The sequence below is a fragment of the Schistocerca americana genome, chromosome 5 (genome assembly GCF_021461395.2).
Source record: "Schistocerca americana isolate TAMUIC-IGC-003095 chromosome 5, iqSchAmer2.1, whole genome shotgun sequence".
Taxonomy (NCBI): domain Eukaryota; kingdom Metazoa; phylum Arthropoda; class Insecta; order Orthoptera; family Acrididae; genus Schistocerca; species Schistocerca americana.
Window position 1 is genome coordinate 215,093,347 of NC_060123.1, and position 24,442 is coordinate 215,117,788.

Genomic DNA, 24,442 nt, shown 5'->3' on the forward strand with positions numbered 1-24,442 from the left:
ATTTCTAATAATTCACACCTTTTATGCAACATTATGCTTACATTTATTTATCTGATTTTAGGTGGACAGTGATATATCGGCCTACACTTATGAACGAACATTAATGATGGAGCAACGTAACCAGATGTTGAGGGAATTGCGGCTCAACAAAAAGGAAAGCCTAGGCGTTGTAAGTATTACAAGCGAAATAAATATTAAATCTCTGTTAAATGATCTCCTCAATTGATGTAATTAGCTTTTCTGAACAAAAAATTGTATCTAACCATACTGTTTTCATTTTGAAAATGATAAGCGCTGTGGAATGCCTTATTGTTGTTGTTATTGGTTTGTTAATTGGAATTAAGCTGTCAAGATTTCACTTCACATGAACAGAATTAAAATAAGTTTCTGTCTTATGTCATGTGCTCTTTAACGGAGAGTTCCTTCTGCTTTGCAAATACTATAAGCCCAGGGTAGTAACTGATTTAACAATGCAATGCAGTAGTGTTGACTGAATCACACATGAATTAAATTTATTTGCAGTCGCAGTGGTACCCAACTTTTTTATGTACCCATATTCGTTTCAGTACATCCACTCTACTGTACGTGATTATCCCTACTTACTTCATTGTTTGCAGTCCTCCTAGGATTTTTCAGTGTCATACTAATGCTTATGTAATCAGTTAGACTTCTATCCATAATCTAAAGTTCATTCACTCACACTCTAATGTTAAAGTTTCCTCACAGAATTAAAAGCAATATCAGAATGAATACTCTTAAGAAACACATAAATAGAACTAGTGTATTGAAATAATAGTTTTTTTATTGTAGACATTCATGCAAATATAACTGTAAGAGTATATTATTGCAAATGGTGTGTGTATGTAGCATAAGGTACAACTTATTGTGGTATGGAAGTGTAAATGTATATGTATGTTACTATTTGTCAAAACTTACAAGTAAAGTAAATCAATGGAAAGTACAGGTTGAGGTGTCAACAATATTAGGAAAAGTATAGATTGCTACTCACCGTAAAGTTGACATATTGAGTTTCTGGCAGGCACAACAAAAAGATGTTACACATTTAGCTTTTAGCCAAAGCCTTCTTCAGAAAAGAAAATGTACACACATTCACACAAGCAAGTACATCTCACACAAACGTAACTGGGGGATCCTGCTGTCCCAGTTTGTGAAGCAGCCACAGAAATCAAGCATGTTATTTTCTGCTACATGGTGGTCTATTTTGCTCTTGGCCATAGTTTGATGGTGGCTGTTCATCCTGGTGTGGACACCTGATTGTTAGTCACACCAATATAAACAAGCATTATGGCAGCAGAGTTGGTGTATGACATGGCTGCCTTCACAGGTGGCTCTGCCTCTGATGTGGTAGGATAAGTTTGTGACAGGACTGGAATAGTAGGTGCTGGGAGGGTGGAGGAGTAGGTCTTGCATGTGGATAAAATAGGATGTTGTGTAGGCTGCGTGGATGACAGAAAACCACTTTAGGAGGGGTGGGAAAGACCTTCGGTAATTGGTTCCTCTTTTCAGGACATAATGATACAAAGTGTGTATGCCCCAGGATAACTGGGAAATTTGAGAAAAACAAGGGAATTTTTCGTCTCAAAAAAAGTGGGAATTTTTTTACAATTCTGAGAATTTTTCATTGCTTTAATTTTCAGTTAAATTTTTGTAATTTGGACTGGTAGAAAATGACACTCTGCCAAAGAATTTCACTTTAGCTCAGTACTGCAGGGTAATACTGCAACAGTAAAACATAAACTAGAGAAGGAAATGGCGTCATTTAGAACAACAACAAAACACAGTGCACACACAAGCGTGTGTCAACACCAAAATGTGTCAAAGGCTTTAGTACAAAGACTATACAATACTTATTAACAACAAACTGCTTTCAGTGAGCGTGATATCACGATTGTTAACATTTTGAACGTGTCATGGGAACATATTGCGAATGGTGGTTGACTCTTATTCAAAACTTGAAGCTTTGAGGATCAGCCCCTTTGAAAAATTTCTGGCCCAGAAGGCCATCCATTTATGCCATAATTTAAAATTTTACTGGTACATTTGTGTTTGACATATCTTAAAGGAAAACACACCCTAAAAAAGAGCAATGTTATACAGGACAGATTAGCTTTTCTTGTAGCTATACTGTATGTATTTTCATTTAAACCATTAACTTTTCCTGTTTTTGTGTTTACGCTTCTGAACAATCTTATTGCCATTGGATGACTACATCATGTGTCCTATGCTCAGAATGTCTGCCATCAATGGCTGGTGAGATTGCTTGACTTGAGCTATGATTGGCCAACAAAAGAACATTGAAAACTCAGTTTCAGTGCTTCGGAAGCTACCATGGTGCATGTGGTGGAACTCATATATAGACTTTCCTAATACAAAAGTGTGCAGTGTACATGTTGCCACATATCAAAGATCTTTCCAAAAACACATCATTTTTTTGCTAGGTTTTGTTTCTTAAAGTGCTGGAAAGTTCTACGCCGGTGTATAAAACCACCCCATTTAAAGGCTTGGTACATTTTAAAGATCCAATGGAAAGTATATTGTCACTTAACATGGAGCAAATGTACTTTCGTGTAGGGTATAATGCATTCTCACCTGGGAAAAAGTGTATTTTTAACTGGTAAATCCGACGCTAGTGTGTCTCTAAATATACACTGAAGAGCCAAAGAAACTGGTACTCCTGCCTAAAATCGTGTAGGGCCCCCGCAAGCACCCAGAAGTACCACAACACAACGTGGCAAGGAGTCAACTAATGTCTGAAGTAGTGTTAGAGGGAATTCACACCATGAATTTTGCAGGGCTATCCATAAATCCATAAGAGAACGAGGGGGTGGAGGGCTCTTCTGAACAGCACAGGCATCCCAGATAATGCTCAATAATGTTCATGTCTGGGGAGTTTGTTGCCCAGCGGAAGTGTTTGATCTCAGAAGTGTGTTCCCTGAGCCACTGTGTAGCAATTCTGGATGTGTGGGGTGTCGCATTGTCTTGCTGGAATTGCCCAAGCATGTCGAAATGCACAATGGACACAAATGGATACAGGTGATGAGACAAGATGCTTACGTGCATATCACCCATCAGAATCATATCTAGACATATCAGGGATCCCATATCACTCCAACTGCACACGCTCCACACCATTAAAGAGCCTCCACCAACTTGAAAATCCCCTGCTGACTTGCAGGGTACATGGATTCGTGAGGTTGTCTCCGTACCCATAAACGCCCATCCACTCAATACAATTTGAAATGAGACTCGGCCGACCAGGCAACATGTTTCCAGTCATCAACAGTCCAATGTCTGTGTTGACAGGCCCAGGCGAGATGTAAATCTTTGTGGTGTGCAGTCATCAAGGGTACACGAGTGGGTCTTCAGCTCCGAAAGCCCATATCAATGAAGTTTCATTGACTGGTTTGCATGCTGATGCTTGTTGATGGCCCAGCATTGAAATCTGCAGCAATTTGCGGAAGGGTTGCGCTTCTGTCATGTTGAATGATTCTTTTCAGTCATCGGTCTCGTTCATGCAGTATCTTTTTCCGGTCTCAGTGATGTCGGAGATTTGATGTTTTCCTGATTTTCACAGTACACTTGTGAAATGGTTAGTATGGGAAAATCCCCAGTTCATTGCTACCTCGGAGATGCTATGTTCCATTGCTCATGCGCTGACTGTAACATCATATTAAGACTCACCTGTATCTTGATAACCTGCTAGTGTAGCAGCAGTAACCAATCGAACAACTGCCCCAGACACTTGTTGCCTTATATAGGTGCTGCCAACCACAGCACCATATTCTGCCTGTTTACATATCTTTGTACTTGAATATGCATGCGTATACCAGTTTCTTTGGCACTTCAGTGTGTGTATATATATATTATCACTCTATGCACACATCTGTCCCCATTAACTGCACCAACCACCAGCAGTACCTGTATTTCAACAATGCTATCCCTTCCACACCAAAAACCCCCTCCCATATGGCCTAGTCCACAATACACACACACACACACACACACACACACACACACACACACATCATCTCATAGATATTCAAAGCATGACAAAGGATGTGATTCAGTTGTACCAGTCCAGGGTGGCACTGGGTGACGAAGGGGGCACTGCTTTGTAACTGGTTCTTGAGGGTGATGGGAGGATTGAGGTGTGTGGGGAAATGACATGGGAAATATGTTTGTGAGTTAGGTCTGAGGGATAGTGCCTGTTTGCGAAGGCTTGTTGGCATCTTCAGCATATTAGGCCAGATATGCCGTTTCTGGGTGTCCAGGCTGTATGGGAGGGATTTTTTGTGGTGGAATGGATGCATCTGCCAAAATGCAGGTACTGTTGGTGGTTGGTGCAGTTAATGTGGACAGAAGAGTGCATGGAGCCAACAGAGAGGGGTAATTCAGGGTAATTCAATGTCCAGGAAGGTGGCATGCTGCATTGAGGAGGACCACATGAGCAGACCGGGGAGATGTTGAGGTTGTGAAGGATTGAGGATAGGGTTTCTTGACCTTAAGTCCAGATCATAAAGATAAAACAGTGAACCTGAACCAGACTAGGGGTTTGGGGCTTCAAGAGGCTAGGAAGGCTTCCTGTAGATGGCACACAAACAGGTTGGCATAGGTGGGTTCCATGCAAGTGCCCATGGCTGTGCTGTGGATTTGTTTGTATACCTTGCCTACAAAGGAGAAGTAATTGTGTGTTAGGTTAAAGTTAGTAGGGTGTATGAGAAATGAGGTGGTAGGTTTTTAGTCTGAAAGACATTGGGGAAGATAGTATTCAGTTGTGGCAAGACCATTTGCATGATGGTTGTTGATGTATAGGGAAGTGATGTCAACAGTGATGAGTAGGGATTCAGGAGTTTAAGGGGTGGGGGTGGTGGAGAGTTGGTGAATAAGAAGTGTTTGGTATCTTTTGACATAGGTGACTACATTTTGGGCAGTTGGTCGGAGATGTTGGTCAATGAGGGCCAAAATTCTTTCACTGGAGGCACAATGCGCATCCAGAATTCTTGGGTTTGTGGATTTTAGGGAGCATGCAGGAGGTGGATATCATATGGGTGAGGAGGGAAATGGATTTAGGGGAGAGGTGCTGGAAAGGGCCTAAGGCTTTAAGTAGAGATTGTAGGTTATGTTCAACTTCTGAGATAGTGGAGGAGTCAGATAATTGGCACAGGCCTTCCGCCAGGCAGTCACTGCTATTTATGACAATAGTGGTGGAACCTTTGTCTGCAGGTAGGATGATTAGGTCAGGATTTGTTTTGAGATGGTATATTGCTGTCCATTCTTCTGCTGAAAGCCTGACATTCTTAGGAAGGGACCAGGGGAAGGATGGTGAGGCCAAGTTCGATGCAAGGAATTTCTGGAAGGTGACCAGGACAGGGAGTGGTTAGGTGCAGTGGGGAGAGAACCACTGTTGGATGGTGGTATGAACTGTGAGAGGCAGGGCTCAATGTTAGGATTAAGTTGGCTTTGGATGGAGGGATTTGTGGCAAAGCAGTGTTTCCACTGAACGGATCAAGTCCAATGTGGTTAAGTTTGGGTGTAGAGTTAAAGGTGAAGCCTTTGGATAGGACTAAAACTTATGGGGCTGAGGATTTTGGTGGAAACGTTAACACCAGTGTTCAGGGATTGTTTCAGCTTTTTGATTTAATGATGGGTTGGCAGGGAGTTTTGGGGGGTTTGGCTAGTTGAAAAGGTCAGCAAAGCAGGAAATGGGTGTTATGAGGACTCAACAAGGAGGAACACTGTGGGTAAGATAGGAGTTGGATAGTGGCGCCTAAAGGCAGCAGCAGGATATCAGCAGGTTGGGTAACTTATGGAAGCCATGTCTGGAATTCTATTCCAGGTGCTGGAGAACAAGGGAATCTATTTCAGATATTTGATATATGTAGTAGGATTTGCCCAGTAGCAATATCTTGTGGAAAAAGCAGAGGTGGTTCTAGGATGCATGTATCATGGAGGTGTGTTTTTGCAGTTTATGAGGGACAGGGACTGGCAGAATATGAAAAGGTGAGGGGGGCAGGGGGGGGGGGGAGGGGTGAATTCAGTGATTAGTCAGCAGGTAGCAGACCTAGTCCACAAACTGCTCTCTCATACGCTTCCCCCTCATCCCCCAATATTTCCACCAATCCCAAGAACCAGTTATAAAGGAGTGCCCCCGTGGTCAACCAAAACCGCCCTGGACTCAGAACAGCTGAACCTCATCCTCCATCAGATCTTCGATTATCTATCATCATGCTCTGAAATGAGGGAAATTCTACCCAAGATATTTCCCACCCTTCCTAAAATGGTGTTCCATCTCCCACCAAACCTCTACACCATCCTAGTCCCTCTCCAGTATTGTGACAGGTTGATCTTACCCCATCAGAGGCCAGGCCACTTGTGACAGCAGCCACGTCATATACCAGCTCTGCTGCAATCATTGCACAGATTTTTATATTGATGTGACTACCAAGCAGATGCCCCACCAGGAAGAATGATCGTCTGCCAAAGTGTGGCCAAGAGCAAAGGAGACCACTCTGTGGCACAACATGCAGCTGAAAATAAAATGATTGATTTCAATGGCTGCATTGTAAACCAGGCCATTGAGATCCTACCTTCCACCACCGTCTTTTCTGAACTGTGCAAATGGAAGTTACCCTTACAATACATTCTCCACTCCTGAAATCACACCAGCCTCAACCTACAGTTACCTGCTCTCCCGCACCTTCCACGCAACAGTTTCCATGACCTGTGTCCTATCACCTCCTCCCTTTTCACACGCCCTTTCACCCTCATTGTGTGCTGCCGTCTGTCAATGTACCTACCTGTCCTCTTCCTTCCTGCTCCTCAGCTTTTCCGTCCCCATCCCATTCTTCCTGCCCACAGCCTTCCAGTGCTGTGCCTAGCAGTCTTGTCATGTTCCAGCTAGTCCCTGCATGCTCCAACAGACTGCACTCTCGTCTCCTCACACCCATACTCTGCTATCCTCCCTCTCTTCCTTCCCTAGCCTACAGAAGGTTACTGCTTTTATTCAATGTAACAGTTGCATTCCAGTCGAAGATACTTGTGAGAATATTGATGTGTGCATGAGGTGTGTTTGCTTGTGTGTGTGTGTGTGTGTGTGTGTGTGTGTGTGTGTGTGTGTGTGTGTGTGTGCCTTCAACTGAAAGCTGATTGTGTAACAGTCTTTTCGTTGTGCCTGTCCGCAACTCAATGTGCAGTGAGTACCAATCTATACTTTTCCATACATTTAAAGTATTAGATGCTAAATGCTGCAATGTGCTCTGCACATGTCTGTCTTGCATTACTCTCCTCATCACCAATTTAGAGAGACTGCAAACTATTATTGTTCCTTAGAGCAACGATAGGCCCAAAAACAACACTTCATAAATATGGGAGAACATCCAAAACAAGATAAATGTTCATAAGTGTGTTATTAAATAAACTTTAAAGAAAAAAATATTAATATAATTAGTCATAGAAAAATTGTACAAAGAATACAAGTTCCATGGGATATTAGTATGTGTACTATTATTGTTCTATAGAACAACAATAAGCCCAAAAAGAACACTTTATAAATATGGGAGAATATCCAAAACAAGATAAATGTTCATAAGTGTGTTATTAAATAAACTTTAAAGAAAAAAATATTAATATAATTAGTCATAGAAAAATTGTACAAAGAATACACGTTCCATGGGATATTAGTATGTGTAATTACAACTTGCTGTCAGCACTGTATAATTTTGTACAACTTTGGCAGTAGTGTCATCACTTCTGGCAAAGCTGATGGGTTTATGATGCAGTTAGAACATTTAGATTTGTGTGCTTAAGGGGGTACTTCATTTATTTGAAAAATCCCTGCCTTCTGCGATATAATCTCAAAATAGAGCAAAATCAGCTGAAGTATAATGCATGAACGTTGCACTGTCAAGTATAACAAAGAATAATCAATGTTTCACAAAATAATTTAATTGGATGGATAAAAAGGATGGATAAAAAATCTACTCACCAAGTGGCAGCAGAACACATTCATAAAAGAAAGTTATAACTAGGCAAGCTTTTGGTGCCTATGGCTACTCCTTCAGGCAGAAGGGTTTGAAGGGGAAGGAACAGGGGTGAAGGAAAAGGACCGGTGAGGTTTAGGAAAAGGGTAGGTTTTGGGAAAGCCCACAACAATCAGCCTTTCCTTCTCATCCTGTCTGGTAAGTCTCCCCTGACCTGCAGTCCTGGGAGACTTTCTTGAAATCTACCCCTTTCCTAGACCTCTCCAATCCCTTTCCTTCACCCCTCTTCCTTGCCCTACGAATTCTTGTGCCTTAAGAAGGAACCACAGGCTCCGAAAGCTTGCCTAATTATAACTTTCTTTTATGTGTGGGTTTTGCCGCCACTTGGTGAGGAGATTTTTTTATCTGTCCAATTAAATTATTTTATTATGAAGAATAAGAACGATAAATACGTGCCAGTTCCTTCGTATCAAGTCCGAAACTGAAAATTTGTCTTCTATAAATGGAACTGAAATAAGAAATCATGAAGTGTTGATCTGGAAAGGAATTGGTGCTATTTACAGGAAATAGACATGATAAGGCACAAGTAAAATCAAGGAGGAATAGAGGTAAATGATAACTTCAGTGCAGCATTATTGTTTCAGTGTCCCTCAAAACTAACTTTGTTGCTTTATCTTTGATTTTGCGTACCAGTGAAATAAAACCCTAGTTCATTCACTCTGGTTATTCTTTGCCCAGCATGTAATGTTCTTATAATGTAATATCATGCAAAAAGCAGAGTTAGTAACATATTCATTTAAGAAAGAGAAGCAAGTAAAAAGAAGCTAAGCAATAATTAATAATGAAAAATACTGTAAAAACTATGTACGTAATTTTTAATATTGTTAAACAGGTAGGAGATATATGAACCTGATATATTCATCCATGACCTGGTCTCACCTGGAGTATAGTGGTTCTGCCTTACACTTTTTTTCTCTCTTTCTCTTTTTCCACTCAGAGGAATGTTGTACAATATGACAAGATTTTTCTGCAAACATGGAAGGCACCCCCCCCCCTCCCCCCCCCCCCCAAAAAAAAAAAAAAAACAAAAAAAAAAAAAAACAAAAAAAACCACAGTACTTATTGTACAACACTTTCTGGATTATTCCAGATTCAATAATTGACCCTACAGAATATATTCTCCATGGAAAAGGGAAATGGAAAACTTTCACTTCACATTAAAAAAAAAAAAAAAAAAAAAAAACCATGCAAGTAATGGTAGTAGTGCATAGATATAGTGTACCATTAATTGTAATGTAGTGAATGTCACTTACTGTGACTTAACATCTTAAAAATAACACTATATATTCTATTTAAACATATGTGCATCTGGAGCAGATGAAGAGGAAGGATTAGGACTAGTGAGAAACTGTCAAAGAAGTAATCATGCCAGGAAATTCTTCTTTAATCACCTGTTTTTATTCAACAATGTTAGTGGGGTATCTGTGATATATTTTGTCTTGAAGCCATGTCCACATAAAGTACTCAACAATTGCAGAAGTCAAGGAATATCACTGTTTGTGAGATGGTCCACCTTTCAATAATCAACAAATCACTAACATCAGTTGTCATATAGTATGATATGTGTGTCATATAATATGATATGTGTGATGTTAAATGAAGTACATTTGTTTAACGTGCCCTTAAAGAATGTTTCAAGCATTACAACATACTGATCCTAAAGTTTGGAAGGTAGGAGACGAGGTACTGGCAGAAGTAAAGCTGTGAGTACCGGGCGTGAGTCGTGCTTCGGTAGCTCAGTTGGTAGAGCGCTTGCCCACGAAAGGCAAAGGTACCGAGTTCGAGTCTCGGTTGGGCACAGAGTTTTAATCTGCCAGGAAGTTTCATACTGATCCTATGTTAATATCACTGCACCAGCATACACTAATGTTGATGAAAATGTTTTTTGTTTCTCCTGTAATGTTTTCTACTTCTTGCTACATCTGTGAACTTTGAAGTGGACTTTGCCTGACATTGAAATATCATAAGGGACGTACCCTACTAATTTTCATCTCAGTCAAACTCTGTGTCCTTCCTACAAGAGTACTGGCATAGTAACATTTCAAAAGTCTCTTTGTGGAGTGGGAAAAGTGAAAAGCATGGAAGAAAATAAGTGGCATGTTGAACATTTGAACCAATCATTGAGACCTCCACTGATATTATAAATTTGTAGGGCACTTCCTGTGAAAAGCAAGCAAACAGTTTTGAGTATGAGTTTGGTGCACAGTTCTAGCTTGTTACAAATGCTCAACTTTGAGTATGTCTACTCTAGAAGAAAGATGTCATTGAATAACTAGCCATCAGTTCTGATGATTCAAGTTTCATACAATTTCTTCTTTCTTGTTAGGGAGATGGTATGTAGGTGATGCTGTAGGAAGCTATGTATTATCCCCTCAGACCACACACATTCTGTCTGTGTCTGTTGAACAAAAACTGTGACTTTCACACAATCAAAATGTGTAACAAAGCTGAGAAGTAATGAAAATGTGCTGAACTGACAGCTAAGTGCAGTTGCAGAATACAATCCCAGGTTTTTTTTGTAAAATGTAAGATGAAAGTATGATAATTGAATTAGATCATATTAACTGATTCTTCTGTCACTTCTTGGTAGAACAGTGTTAACTTATGTGTCATCAGGTAGTCGGTTAAAGCATGATGGGGCCTAGTAAGCCAAAAAGTGGTTAACAAAAAATAAATGAATGCTGTAGAACATGCACAATATTATGCTTTATCTTTATAACTGGTAAGTAGTTTAAATTGATCACTAGGTTTCCTTTTTCCCCATACCATATATGAGGTTTCCTTTGCTACAAATGTGAAACTTCAAGTGTAATGTATAAACAGTAACTCATAAACTGAATTTACTTAATACAAGGAAATAATGTGTATATGTCTCCAATCAATATGATCTTCATAGAACTGACTTACATCAGACTGTGGGAGAGTTGGGCAGGTCACTCCTACAAAATGCTAAAGCAGAGATCAGTGCAGATACCTTTTTTTCCCCAAACTGGCAAATTTTTGAGTACATATTATTTAAATTATACAGTACTGACAGCTGTTAATATCTAATGAGGAAAAAATAACAAAGACAAAAGGCTAAGATCTGTTGTAAAAAAGTGTAAATACATTTTAAGTTGGTGTGCTGCTTCTATGGAATTTGCATTTGTCTTAAGATGTCCATTGTCAATATTCTGTACTACATACTTTCGCAATCACTTTTCTGTATCTTTTTCTCTTTTCTTTGCTCTCTTCAAAGGTGCAAACACTTGTAGATTTCAACGAGGTACCATCGGAGGAGAAACTGCCTCTGGTTTGTTCATTTCATGTGTTAAATGCTTTACTTTTGCTTGTAAAACCTGCTTGAGCTCTCAGGAATGGCAGTTAATGGTTGTATTGATGAGATATCTTTTTTATTTTAAAAAAAATGTGTGTGCCTAGTTCAGGATACTTACTCAAACAGTTTTCCATGTCACTTTGTAGTCATTGAAACATTTCCCTGAATGTAATAATGTCAGTCATTCCTTGGAGCTGCAATATTTTCAGGTTGTAGCAGCATCCCCAGCACGTTTCATTGCCAGTTGCTTTATTTTTAAACCTTAGAATGCATGATAAAAGAATGAGGCCGAATCAGTGTCTCTTCAGACAGTTGTGCTTTAGTCACAACTTTAATAATATTTATGTCTAAACTGGCACTTCCAGTTTTACATTATGCTGTGGACTTAGTGTTTGATAGTACTTGTGGAGGATAAATACATTATTAAAGTATTAATTTGCAGTGGTGTTAACAACAAGAGTGCCAGTTATTTATGTAAGGTAGGCACTAGAATAATCTGGGTGCATTTGTAAGCATAAAGAATTGTTGAAATGTGCTGAACTGAGGAAATAGACTCCATGCAGTTAACAAGATAAGTAAGAATTATAAATCACTGAAAACCTTTCGCAGATAGAAATTATTCTGTTCAGGAATGAAGCTCTGTGACATTCATGAATATACATAACATCTCTCTCTCTCTCTCTCTCTCCCTCCCTCCCTCCCTCTCCCTCCCTCCCTCTCCCTCTCCCTATCTTCTTCCCTCCCTCCTCCCCTCCCCACTCTCACCTCTCTCTTTAAAGAACAATGCAGTAGAATTATCCAGGCAATTAGTTATTTATTCAGCGAACAATGACCCTGCAAATACTTCCATTCTAACCAAAACATATTGATGCTTCATATTTTCAGAAGCGGATTTAAACCTTTTCACTGTGTGAAAACAACAGCAGTTATGTATCATCAAAGAATTTCTGCAACCCCCTTGCATTCGCTAAAATATTAAAGATGGGTGTGAAATTGACCACATGAATTGTGGACACCAATATTTCATACAGTATTCAAGAAATATCAGATTCCTCGGGATGTTTGTTGCTGCTAGATTACCCTGTGCCGCATGGAGAAAGATATATGTGTAAATCTAGAATAATTGTTATTAAAAGTAGGAACATTGAGATCTCACATATCCTAACCAGCAATGACAAACAGAAAATAGACTTTTTCTTTCCAATGAGCCATTCGAAAAGTCCATGACTTAAATATGCAACTACTGCAGTAGTAACATACCAATCCTAAGCTTAGGGGAAACTTCAAAAAAGGGAAGTTCATACTTCATTATTTTGGGCACTAAAAATTCATTTTGAGATATTAACATTGAAGTCTGTATCTTGGAGACATGATTATTGGCATGCGTTGAAACAATAATATTTGGATGCAGTGTGGCAGCCATACCCCAAAATTGTGTGGACGGTGGCATGCCAGTGTTTGCCAGTGAGCACACATTTTACAGTTAGGGCAACCTTTGGCAACAGTTCAGCACCCACAGGCACAAAAGAGAGAAAAACAAAAGCCAGTGTGAGCTAGACGTCTGTGCCTTGTGGACGTTTACACCGATTGGAGATTCCATTGGCTGCGACCACGTGGGTTAAGTACAACATGTGCTCCCCTCTGACGCGTTTATGAATTAGATCAAGTGCCAATCATTTGTTCCATCCCATCATGTTCGCAAATTAAAGCAAAAGCCAGTGTGAGCTAGATGTCTGTGCCTTGTGGACATTTACACCGATTGGAGATTCAATTGGCTGCGACCACGTGGGTCAAGTGCAACATGCGCTCCCCTCTGACGCGTTTATGAATTAGAACAAGTGCCGGTCATTTGTTCCATCCCATCATGTTCGCAAATTAAATGGCACCCCGTAAAATGAAAAGTAAGTTGCGTGTTCGGCTGGACACGTGTCCTTTGTCTCTCCGCAGCTGCAAGACCATACTACACACTCAATCACTGAGGAGTGTGCACTTTCCAGGACTGTGGTCGAGCTATTTACTGCAACCATGTGAGTGCAACATGTGAATGTTTGAGACAGTACTTCTCCAAGTTTTTTAGTGTACCAACAATTGTCAATAAAAGTGTTATTATTTAATCAGGTGTTTGATCAATTACCATTGCTTGAGCCTACACCCTGAACTTAAGTGTGTGGGTGCGGCAGTAAAAGCCAGCTCACTATACAATGGGCCTGAAAGCAGTAAAAACCAACCCGTTTCCCCTCTCTACACGGGTGCAAGTTGTAATAGTTGTGCAGACAGATATGCAGCTGGATGCCATCACAGAATCGGCTGATTAGATACACAACACATTGGCCACAATGCCTAGCACTGCAGCTGCAGCAGGCTACAACATAGTACCCCCACAGCAGCACACACCACCTGCAGCCTACATCTTGGACTCGGATCTACACCACCTAGTGCAGAACTAGGCCACACAGGTGGCATTACTTACCATACAGGTAGATAGGTTGGCGCACTTACAGCCAGAGGGCAGCAGGCTTCACACCAACAGCAGAACAGTCTACAGGTGACCCAGCTCATACAATTGGCAACCCAGCAACAGCCAATTTAATGGTACCCCACTGTCAGCAGAACCATCTCTGAGCAATTTCTGTTGGTACTATGCCCATTTCAAAACGAAGCAATAAAGTATTGTTCACCATGCTCTCACCTAAATGGCAGCTGCAACCAGGCCTAGATGCACCCAACTGCAGTATCAAAATGTCTGTTCATAATGGAACAGGGTGGGGGCACAAGGTACCTGATTGACACAGGTTTGCATTTATCCATTTTCACTCGGACGGTGGTAAGAGACCGTAGGAAGGCTGAAACTCTGTGTCAATGGCGGCAAACAATCCCGCCATAAAAATATACAGTACTCATCACTGAAATGTGGACCTCAGACTGAACTGCACATTTGTGTGGAGATTCATTGTGGTCAATGTCAATGTGCTGGTCCTGGACGTGAATTTCCCCAGCCACTACAGGCTGCTTCGTGACATTGCAAATGCCCAACTGATTGATTACACAACAAGTTTGAGGATATTGAGACTGCAACAGCAGGGAGTGTTCTTCAGCATAAAACCCATGGCATCACCCAGACCGTACACCAACATCCTTGAGAAATTCTCGGAGCTTACTGAGCCATCTGGGCACTGTGGGAGCCAAACATATGATGGTCCACCAAGCTTAGCCCTCCCACCTTGCGCCACCCAAGTCTTCTTAAACTTGATAGGCTCATAGTAACAAAGGCCAAGTTTGAAGGCATGGTGTGACAAGGCACTGTGTGACCAGCAAGTGCTCCATTGTCTTCCACATTACATTTAGTACTGAGAAAGGATAATTCATGGCCCCAAAGTGGGGATGTCCATGCACTGAATTCAGGGATGGTGCCAGACAGATAATCAGTTCCACATCTGGTGGACTTTAGCTGCACCTTGGCGGGCTCGACTATATTCAGGAAAATCAGCTGCGTAAAGGAGTACACGCAGATCCCCATTGTGCCAGAATACATTAAAAGAATAGCAATTTTCACCCCATTTTTGGCTCTTTGAGAGCATGCATGTGATGTTCAGCCTTTGGTGTTCTGCCCAGGCTGGGTAGCGTTTCCTGAATGGAATTTTGAAATGCTTGCCAGGCTATTTTCCACTGCTTGACAACATACTCATGTTCTCAAAGTCACCCGATTTCAACTGCTGAGCTCTAATGACAGTCTTTTGGTGCCTCAGTGAGGTTGGCATCATTACAAACATGTTGAATTGTGTATTCAGAGTGTTGGAGATCAAATTTCTAGGGCATCAAATCACCCCCACTTTTTCCAAGACTCCGTTGGACAAGGTACAGGCAATCTTCAACATGACATGCCTACAGACCCATGGGGGTCTCTGCTGATATCTCACCATGATTAGCTTTTACCTGCTATGGGCACAGCAGTCCAGCAACATGTTGGTGGCAGGTGGCAGCCACTCAGTTTCTCTGTGCACAAGTCATCGACATTGCAGTGCTTGTCGAGTGTGTATGTCCGTGCGGTGCTTGTGGTGTACCTGGCTGTGAAATATTTCCATTCATCAGTAGAAGACAGCACCTTCATTATTTTTACTGACCCATGAATTTCAGAGCAACAACATCAACTGTTCCCACACCAACTACACAACAGCTAGATTATGCGTCACAGTTCACCACAGACATTCATCACATTTCCAGGATGGACAATGAAATCATCGACTGCATGTCCCATGATTGTGCTGTTAGTCTTCCCCTGTGAACTTTGAGGACATCACCCAAGAACAGGAGAGTGATGAACAAATGTACAGATTCTGCCACAACACTTCCAGAGGCCTACAACTGGAACTAATGCCAATTCCCAGTTCCTCCCACAAGATTTGGTGCAATGTTGCAACAAGCACACATTGTCCAACAAGCACACATTGTCCATTTTTCCCAGAGAAATTCTGGTGAAGCGCATTTGCTGCTATCACACCCTGATGTAAACACCACTGTGAAACTTGTGGCCACACGTTTCATTTGGCTGGGACTCCGTGCTGCGTGCCAGTGTGCCAAAGTCGGGAGACATACCCATGCACTCATCGGCACTTTCCCTGTCGTGGCACTCTGCTTTGCACACATCCATGGTGACTTTGTGGACCCCTTTCCTCTGTTCCAAAGCAAGCAGTATCTACTTTACATTGGTGGACTTTTCCAAATGCTGGTCAGAAGGCTGGTGAGGGGCAATGCCAATAGGGGACATCACTGCTGAGACTATTGCCCCTGCCTTCGTTGACACCTAGGTGGCATGCTTCGGCTGCCCCATTCATATAACAGCAGAAAACAGTCTCCATTTTGACAGCTTGCTGTTAATGCACACTGCCCGACTTTGTGGCATGCGACTACTTTGAACTACCAGCTTTCACCCTGCATTTAACAGCATGGTCAGGTGGCTCCATTGGACACTGAAAGTGTCACTGACATGTCACAACATTGTCTGGATAGAATCACTTCCACACGTACTCAGCCTGTGAGTAACACCAGAGGGCAAGAGTGGAATTTCACCTGCAGACCTCATCTACAGTCAATCGCCTGCCATCCCCTCAACACCACCACTGGCTGAAAGTCTGTGCAGTCATGTGGTCAGCCTCTAACCATATGCACTGATATGGCACAGCACTGGCAGAGTATTGCTTCATACTGATTTGTAGCACTGTACGCATGTTACATTATGCACAGATCTCGTACAACAACCATTTAGGCCACTCTAATCAGGACTGTGCTGTGTGATTACCTATGATGAAAAGACTCTGCAGATCGAATGTAATGGCAAGTAGGCTAAAGTCATGATCAACCGAGCCAAGCCAGCTTATATCTTGATCTCTCTGGCCACTGTTCACTTCTTTGACTCAGTGGAGGACCTGTCTGTGGGTGACACTCTCCACCCAACCCGTCAGGCAGAGCCACTGGTGATGCGCAGACTCCGCCAGCTGTCACCATGCAGCCATGTGTGCCTCAACCTGCCCCCAGACCTTTCCCCTCACTGGTGGCCTGACCATCTCCACCACATACCTAGCAGAGTACAGTGTGCAAACTGGCCTCTGCGTCTGTTTCAAACACCCATGCTGCGTCATAATTATTTCATGCCGCATGATGCAGCCAGCACACATCTCACCTGCCTCCTGCCATTATGACACTGTCTGTGGTGGCCCACCTCACCAGCTCGCATTCTCACCAAGCTCCGGACACTGTCTTCCACACCACCGGGCTTGTCCATTGCACCTCCGGGACCCGTGCCAGAGTCCTGATGACGCCTTATCCTTGCAAGCTTAGGCTTCCATAGTCTCTGTGCCCACAACTGCTCTGTGTGTCAAGACCGCAGCAAGTGCCACGTCATGTTTCCACATTGGGTGTGTCAAGAACTCTTTGCATTATGAACCACACTTCTGCATGTGTGAACATTTTGTTTCATGTCGTTTATTCGTATTTAAACAGACATTGTTTGTGTGCCAGTGTCCTCTGAAGTGACATCTCTGCACTGAACATTTCCAGCCACACATCACCACGGACAGCTCCCAGACAGCACTGCTTGTCACTACTGTCACCAGCAGGCTGTGCGAGGACATACCTACCGTGCACCCTTCCAGCTGCGCACTGTGTCACGCACCACCGCCCAATCATCACTGACTAGCCTGCAGCTGTTGAGCTCACATTGACATCAGAATGAAGTATGCAAGGCCTAAACATTCATTGGCCATGGACAGATCACTTTCACTTCTCATGGCTACAGAGCTTTGCTTTGTGTGATAGCCGTACCACAGAATTGCGTGGACAGTGGCACGCTACTTTTCACCTGTGAGCACAGATTTTACTGTCCGGCCAATCTTTGGCAACAGTGTAGCGCTCTCAGGTGCAGAAGAGATAAAAGCAAAAGCCAGTGCGAGCTAGACCTCTGGGCCTTGTGGACATCAACACCAGTAACATGTTCTGTTTGCCGTGGACCAAACTGGATGAGTACATGTGCTCGCCACCGACACTCTTGTGAATTTGAACAGATTCCAGTCACTTGCTCTGTGCATTCGAGTTTGCAAATTAAGTGGCGCCCCATGAGGTGAGAGGTAGCTTGGGCATATGGCAGACATGCATCCTTTGCCCCTCTACAGCTGTGAGACCATACTAAGCACTTGATCACTGTGGAGTGTGTACTGTCTAGGATCAGTATTCGAGCTATTTATGACAGTCATGCAACTGTATCATATGAACATTTCAGACAGTACCTCTGCATATTTTTCTAGTGTGCCAACCCTTTTCAGTAAATTTCTTATTATGTAATCATGTGTTTTTCAGTTACCATCACCTGAGCCTACATTCTGAACTTATTGTGTGGGTGTGGCAGTAAAAGCCGGCTCATTGCATGATGGATTTGAAAGTGATAAAAACTACTCATTCCCCACATCAGCAGCAATTTTTCTCCCCTTCATCCCATTACCTCATTTTCCTTATTTAGATAAAGCAAGTGCTGTATTTTGAAAGCAGTCTGTGGAAACTATATTTTTAAAAACAGAAATAAAACAAGTCAATAAATGATTTGATTACTTTTTTCGATATGAGAAGCAACTGTACCATCAGCATTGATGGTCTGGAGTGTCTTCTTAGTGCAATGACCAATGCTTTGCCCAACTGATGCTTAGATCCACTCTATAGATTAACATGAATATTCTGTCCCTTGTTTCTGCTTATTACCTGTAATTCTTTAACTGAAATTTGCATATTAGGTATGTAATAAGAGGAATGAGTAAACTTCAAATTTATTGACGCGCCAGCTTTGCCCAACATATGTCAGGAAACTTGCCAAAATTGCAGTGAAGCACTTGATTTCAATTGAAGACATTTGTGAAAAATCGGGCTAAACCTCAAATATAAAAAACTTAGAGATAAGTGTTGCCATCTGTTGCTGGGTATGGGAACTATCAAAATTGACATTGCTCCCATCCCTGAATATCCTAATGTGATATTTTTGAGTGAGGCCAATGTCAATTTTGATAGTTCCCGTACCCAGAAACAGATGGCAACACTTATCTCTAAGCTTTTCCATTTGAGGGTCAGCTCATTTTTCTGCACAATTCATTGTTAATCATGACTGTAGCACATCAGTGATATATAATAAGAGTGCTTATCTTTCTCACATTTCCTGTTTCTGAATGCACAGATTTTCACAATGTTATTTATCTTCTCCTCACAGCCATTTAATCATTTCTTGCACATCTTACAAGCCAGAAAAGAAAACCATACCATTTACTAATCCGTATGTACCTCACAACACACCATCCTTTGTGTTCCATATTCAGCAATGGCACAAGAAATAAGACGTTTTATATTAGCTTGTATCAGAGTCAGGAGTTTTCTCATATTCTGCAGTAAGAGAGAATAAGTGGACATTTTTAAATTTATTATATTTTAGTTATAATATGATGTAAACTGTGATAAAAAATATTTTAACATATGCATACTTTTGAAGACACAGGATTCGTTAAAAAAAAGTGTCCTTATAAAACACTCCTGAGCTCCCAACTGAAACAGGAGGTTAAATTTTCATCTGCAGTGGCTTTACATGAAGTCCTATGGGCAACGCCAGTGCCACTGTGAACAACAGCATACTGCAGCCAGAGAGAGGAGTTGAAAGGTGCTGTGGTTGTCTGTTTCAAGTGGTGATTTGCCTTATAGTTGATGTTCTTGTTCTTGTGTAGCTGTGGCTTCAGTGGTGCTCAGCACAAGGTAGTTTTTTTTGTGTGTGTGTGTGTGTGTGTGTGTGTGTGTGTGTTCATGTTCATTCATTCATAACATGACTGGACTGTATTTGGGGAACTTTGAGGACATTGCCTCTGACTTGGTCCATACAAATCATTGCCTCTGACTTGTTTCTTACAAAGCGTAGTTGCTATATTGATGACACATTCATTTATTGGCTCCATGGCTGTTAAATATGGTAGTGTTCTTAGACCACTTCTTTAGCATTCATTTCCACATTAAGGTCAGTATCAAGTTGGAGAAAGACTTTGTTTTGCATTACCTACACACCCTTCTGCCAAAAATGCAGTGAAGTTTTCAGTTAAAATGCGTATAGGAAACCTACCCAAACTGCCTGACGTAGGCATAATCTATCACCCACTTTCTGGGTTAGAAATGCGCTGCCTTCAGGAGCCTAGTGCATGAAGCAAAAATGATACACATGTGAAAGCTTCCCATTAGAATTCAGTCTTAAAAAAAAAAAAAGCAAAGTAATATATTGCAACTCATTTCAATCTGCTCCCACAGGCAAAACATCTCCAAGAAGGAGCATAAAAATTTCTCACTTTTGTCATTTTGTGACATATTCTCAGTGAAGATTAGTCAGCTCTGAACTATATTAAATTAGTTTGCAATGCTTCAGTCAAAAGGTTGAAAGTCTTGAGGCATCTTGCAAATGTAAACGTTATTATGTTGGTCAAACATTGAAAATTAGATGTGTTGCTACCTATACTCAGCAACAAAACATGGTTTAGAAAAAGGACACACATTTGTATTCAACAGCACTTCAGTTTTGATCTCACAGATCTTCCCAGCGTGGTAGATTATTAATGTCCTTTCAAGTGCCCAGCCAAGGTGTTGATTCCATTTTATATACAATACTGTGATAACTAATCCAACAACCCATGAGTTGCGAGCCATGTTGTTGTCCAGGCAGTAAGTACGCTGTGTTATTACACAGCACATAGCCCCTGGAGAGGGTGACTGGGTTGGCCATCAAAATATTGGTCCTAAAATGGAATCAGCAACTTGGCTGAACTTTCAAGCGCACTGCCATTATAATCACGTAGACAAACAATGTCTGATTCAGCATAATGAAGTGGTGGGAATACTGATAAACAGCTCAGTGCAGATGGAGGTACACACCTCAGTAATGATGGGGGCTTGCAGCCCATTGCAGCTTTATGTCAAACAAATATGTTGTTAAAAGGGATGTGGCAGATTTAGAATGAAAACATTGCCTTGTGTTTTGTCAAACTGAGAGCTAGAAAAGTGGGGCCTGGTAACACAGGATGTAAGGATGATGAAGCCATCAACCACACAACTATCAGTTACCACTTGATGCCATCCAAGAAATACTCTATGAAAATCTCTTAAAAATTTAATCAACATGTCTGGCTATTGCCCCAAATCAGTGAAAGACAGTCTGTGCATAAAATTGTCCTATATGTGTTTTAATGGTCCAAAACAAGACTAGCATAATTCACAGCAGTAACACTAATTCTGATTTTTGATACTTCATTCTTGCAGTATTTCTCTATAAAGTTTAACAAACTGAATATCTAGCACTACAAATACATTACTTAGGATTCGAATCTAAGGCTGGATAGATAATTAAGTTCACATTTGAGACGTTGTTGTATATGCTTGGTTTTTGAATCACATACTATGTATTTCTTAAGCGAAACAGCAAAGGAATTAACAAAAATTTGTTGCCGTTGCTTGAAACTATTTACAGTAAAGTAGCCACATTCTTAACCCACTTAAAGCCATTGATTTTTTTTAGTCTGTCTGCTGCTTTCTGCTCACTGCTTCTGTAGCAGAAAGGGTTTCCATTTCACAGAACACTGACACTTATTTGTTATTCAGTTTCCTTGTTGATTGCAGTTACAGTGATTAGTTGCACTCTAAATCCATAAGCCTGTTTTACCCTTTACAAATTAGTGCTGTGTACAGAAATCCAAGCATGCTGAATCTACCCATACAGATATTACTTTTTTTGCAAATAGGTGCAATTTTTAAATTCTTAAATTATGTAATTAATTTTAAAGCTGCTATTGCTGCCTTCACACTTGATGCTATTGCTAATATGAACTTGCAACTCTTTGTTGTAAGCTTCTTAATATGTGTCAACATTAAATGTACAGTCTTTTGAGAAAGAGATCTTCACAGAAATTGAGTGACACTTCTGTAATCTATGATTACTGAAAAGCTTTATCAAATAAATACTTCTAGTGTAGCTTTTCTGTACTTAAGATGGGATTTGGTTAAAAGAAGATACAAGTAGCTTGCATGTTTGTTAGCCAGTGCAAACAAATTAATATTCTGAAACATTTTAACAGGTTCAGGCCATTGTCGACCATCACCACAATGTTGATGTGAAGACTGCTACAAAAGTTCGATTCCAAGAGCCTGGGAAGGAGGGAGCTGAAAAGAAAGCTGAAGAGACAACTGAGGAAGAGTCATCTAAAAAGCAAGTATGTATTATGTTGAACTGGAACTTTCGGGTTGTTTATCAATATAGTTTTTGTGTATATTTTAATGGTATATAACAAGTCAAAAGTAATTAAAATTTAGTTGTGTTTGATAAAGCAAAGTAATTTTAGTTCCCATGCTTTGTACCATAAGGCTTTCATGTTTAACATTTCAGAATCACATCCTAATCAGACGTATACCTGCAGACTTCCCACATTAAGGCACCAGTCACTACCTCTAAAACCCTGATCCCACCTGACAGTGCTTGAAACTGCTGGTAATATGCACATTTTTTTTTTCTTGGCCGGTTTTGGTTGAGAAAATGTGTAATTTGTTGTGGGATATTGAGGAGTATTCCCACTTCAGTCCCTATAGTTTCTTTAAGTTCTGATAGGTGGCAGCACTGTGTATATGTATGGCATCAGTAATGGAGGCATGTTACAAGCAGAGGTCCCATTGAATTTCTTGTTGTGGGAAATCAGAGCATCACAGGTATTCATAGGTGCTTGCAGAATGTCTACGGAGACCTGGCAGTTAAACAAAACCATGGTGAGTTGTTGGGAGAGGCATCTGTCACCTTCACAATAAGGTTGCACAAACTTGTCTGATCTTCCACATACTGGCTGGACACAAACAGCTGTAACTTCTACAGTGTTGGAAAGTGTGAACTCTCTCATTTGAGTTGATCAACGGATCACAATCGAACACCTCACTACACTACTGGACTCTGTCAGTAGTGCTGACACACTTGTCCACCAGTTGGGGTACTCCCAACAGTGTGGGTTCTTTGCTGCCTTACAGAAGACCATAAAGAGCAACAAAGAACCATGTGTGTGCAGAATTCTTGCATGTTATGAGGCTGATCATGACAATTCTTTGTGGAACCGTACGTTGATGATGCGGGAGGTTATTGATGTAGCAAGACATTGGCTGTGATGTCGACCAGTAGAATGGTACCATGCAGGCATATAGATCCTCCCAAGAAAGTGGCATGAAGCCATCGCATTGAACAGAGATTATATTGAAAAATAGGGTTTTTTAGCCAACAGTGTGGAAAACAACATTGTGTGTTCGAATCTGGAATAAAATCAACCTGCTTTAAGAAAAAAAAAAAATATTGCATTTTTTTACTTAGCATTTTTTGTATTTCAAATTAACTGACAACATATTGATTACCTGTACCCTTAGTAAAAACATAATCTTTTTGTTCCTTAAGAATCTTTTGCCAGATCCATTTTATCTCATCCCTCTTCTCAATAAACCACCATCTTCTGTATCAGTATTTGACCCTCTTCTGATGTCAGGGAACCTCTTGCTCATGAAACTCACTAATACAAACAGTTTCCCACCATTGATTGCCTTTCTCTATAAAATGGATGAAATATTTTCATAAAAATTCAATTCCTAACAATATACATGTTGTTAGACAATTCACTACAGGCTTCCAGGTGTTGTAAAGGTGGCTTACAAAGCTTTGATAAGAAAATAAGTTTAAATGTTGGATCACTTTCAAATCTCCCATTTGTGACATAAGCAAGCCTGATACACATTTTGAAGACACTGATATGAGTGGGTGTCAGTAATTTCACTTATAAGTGGAAAAGTTTGTGTAAAATTATATTATTAAAATTCGTTACTTCATGCATAACTATTTATATTTTATCAACAATCTAGGGAAAGACAGATTGATACTTACTGTAAATGTGTCACATTAAGTTGCAGACAGGCACAATTAAAACATACACACTGCTTTCGGCCACAGCCTTTGTCAGATAAAGAGAAATATACATCAGTCGTTCACACTATCAATTTCATCTCATGCCCACATGACCGCCAACTCCAGCAGATCATGCCCGAGCTGCCTCAATTAGCAGGCTTCTGATGAAGGCTGTGGCCGAAAGCTGTAAGTTTCTTTTAATTGTGCCTGTCTGCAACTGAATGTGCCACATTTATGATAGATAGCAATTTTTTTTTGTCCACACATTGTTGATATTCTTAACTGTAGTTTTCATTTATTTATATTTTATGCAATTATGATAATTTTGGAGCTTTAATATGAAAAGCTATAAATTAATTTTTACTTTTATTAATTGGTGTATCAGCTAACTGAAACAGTGTTTTTGACAATGATGTAAAGCATCTAAACCTCTTTCCCTAAAGGTAAATTTTTTTCTTCTTCTTGCTGGCACTTGGGAGAAAGTTATTGTGGAATGGAGTTGTCATGTTTGTGATGTGGTAGAAATGGAACAAATTTGATTGGTATTAGTAGCTCAAGGGAGTCAGTTGATGTTATAAATTACGT

The 24,442-nt window shown here is 40.8% G+C and overlaps 1 protein-coding gene across 1 annotated transcript in view; it reads left to right on the top strand.

Moving 5' to 3' along the window:
* LOC124616271 (solute carrier family 12 member 6) overlaps positions 1–24,442 on the top strand; it is a 255,635-nt gene that overhangs the window by 206,461 nt on the left and 24,732 nt on the right. Inside the window, exons 16-18 of the mRNA XM_047144575.1 lie at positions 62–169; positions 11,299–11,352; positions 22,008–22,142. Of these exons, the coding sequence (XP_047000531.1) occupies positions 62–169; positions 11,299–11,352; positions 22,008–22,142 (297 nt within the window). The remainder of the gene's footprint in view (positions 1–61; positions 170–11,298; positions 11,353–22,007; positions 22,143–24,442) is intronic.